The 2049-nt window shown below is 41.7% G+C and overlaps 1 protein-coding gene across 3 annotated transcripts in view; it reads left to right on the top strand.

Moving 5' to 3' along the window:
• Positions 1-318: 318 nt before the first annotated feature.
• Positions 319-2049, top strand: part of acad11 (acyl-CoA dehydrogenase family, member 11) — a 42353-nt gene continuing 40622 nt past the window's right edge. For all 3 annotated transcript variants that reach the window (XR_010452034.1, XM_064941853.1, XM_064941852.1), the window contains exon 1: positions 319-574. Coding sequence is in view for 1 of the 3 variants with exons in the window: in XM_064941853.1 (XP_064797925.1) it covers positions 547-574 (28 nt within the window). In the remaining 2 variants the exon portion in view is untranslated. The remainder of the gene's footprint in view (positions 575-2049) is intronic.

Here is a 2049-nt window from a genome sequence, read left to right as displayed (position 1 = left end):
GTTTCTATAAGGAATAAGGCACACTAACTGCTCCGTTGTTCAAATGTAAAATGCCTAGATTGCAAAGCCTTAACAATTAAAGAAAGATCACAAGCGATGGATGACAACTAGTACACGTCTACACAGCTCGAATCAGCTGTCAGCCTGCGTTTCTGTAAATTACGCCCGGGCGGAAACAATTTGCGGTGAGTAAAATAGTTCCTACTGTACACGATCTCTACGGCATCTGTAAATTCTACCATCGCTCAGTGCCTGCCTTCAGCAAATAATGTGCTTTTACAGATCTGTGAATTGAGCTCAGTCGCTCTTGCGGTGACGGTTTACAGAAAACGTCAAACATCTGATTTGCGCAAGGTTTGATCTGTAATGCACTGAAATGAAACAATTCGACAAGCTATGTTGTATTAATTGTACCTTTGCTTTTTCAAATGATTCATCCACACCGAATTATGGAAGACCAAACAACTCCTGTTCGTGAACACCACATGTTCAACATTGTCAATCTTCAGCGATATCTAGGAGGAAAGACATAAGGAGTGTCCAACAATGACAAGCTCACTGTCTGACAATGCGGGTAAGTTAAACTTCTCGCTAAATTGTGCATGCTTCATTACATTTTGTGAGTCACGGTCCAAGCCTTCATGTCTGTTCATTTCAGTGCTGGATAGTTTTTACATTTATTTAACTAGGTAAGTCATTTAAGAACACATTCGGCCTAGGAACAGTGGGTTAACTGCCTTGTTCAGGGGTAGAAGACAGATTTGTACCTTGTCAGCTCGGGGATTCGATCTTGCAACTTTTCAGGATACTAGTCCAACGCTCTAACCACTACCTGCCACCACAGTCCAACCCCACTTTTCCAGTGGAGGCTCCTCAGAGGAGGAAGAGGAGGACCATCCTCCTCAGTGAATTTCATTTTTTTTTAAAGTAAATTGTAAAACATTTAAAAAGTTATATTTTTGAGATTAAACGATACTCAATATAATCATGTCACCAAATAATTGATTAAAACACTATTTTGCAAAGGTCTACAGTAGCCTCAACATCACTCTGTAGCGAGCACCATTGTGTAGCAAAGGACAGCTAACTTCCGTTCTCCTCTCGGTATATCAACTTCAATACAAAGCCTAGGAGGATCATGGTTCTCACACCCCTTCCATAGACTTACATAGTGATTATGACAACTTCCGGAGGATGTCCTCCAGCATATCAGAGCTGTTTCAGCATGAATTGACATGTTGTCCACCCAATCAAAGAATCAGAGAATTATCGGGTACTGAAAGTGTAAGCTACAGTGTATAAAATGTGGTGAGTAGTTGACTCAAAGAGAGAGAAAGACAATAGTTGAACAGTTTTGAACAAATTAATTTCTTTCTAAATGAAGGAGACGCTAGAGAGAGATTTTGTCTCTTTTTTTCACTTTCAGTTTCACTTACTTAGCTAGCAAATACAGCTAGCTAGTTTAGCCTACTGAAACAGACTTCGCAAACAGGGGTGCTGGCTGGCTATGACTTTCCAGCACAACACTGGAACTCTTCCAAGTCAAGCTTTTGGTATCACAAATTTATTGCCACCGGGGCCTGCCATTGTAACTGCTTACTGACTACACTGTAACGTTACTGCATGATTGTAGTGGGTTTACTAACACATTAGTTCTATTATCTAGGCTGACTGACATTACTTTAGCTGATATGGTGACAACAATGTAGGCTGTGTGGAGCGGTTTGGCTTTTTTTATTTTCTTCGCCTGGTCACATACAGCTGATGTGTTGTGCATTGAAGTCCACAAGCCAAGGGAAGAGGTGAGAGGAGGAGAGCACATAGATGTGACAAGGAGTACAAAGTGGCTGCTATGAAAGTGACCTGTGTTTACATGTGATCAACGGTAAGGAAGACCCAAAAAATTGGACTCCAGTCACCCAAGTCGTAGACTATTCTTTCTGCTACCGCACGGCAAGCGGTACCGGAGCGCCAAGTCTAGGTCCAAAAGGCTCCTTAACAGCTTCCACCCCCAAGCCATAAGACTGATGAACAATTAATCAAATGGCT

Source organism: Oncorhynchus masou, chromosome 28 (genome assembly GCF_036934945.1).
Source record: "Oncorhynchus masou masou isolate Uvic2021 chromosome 28, UVic_Omas_1.1, whole genome shotgun sequence".
NCBI lineage: Eukaryota > Metazoa > Chordata > Actinopteri > Salmoniformes > Salmonidae > Oncorhynchus > Oncorhynchus masou.
The sequence above is the reverse complement of the archived record's forward strand: the minus strand, read 5'-3'. Positions and strand labels throughout refer to the sequence as shown.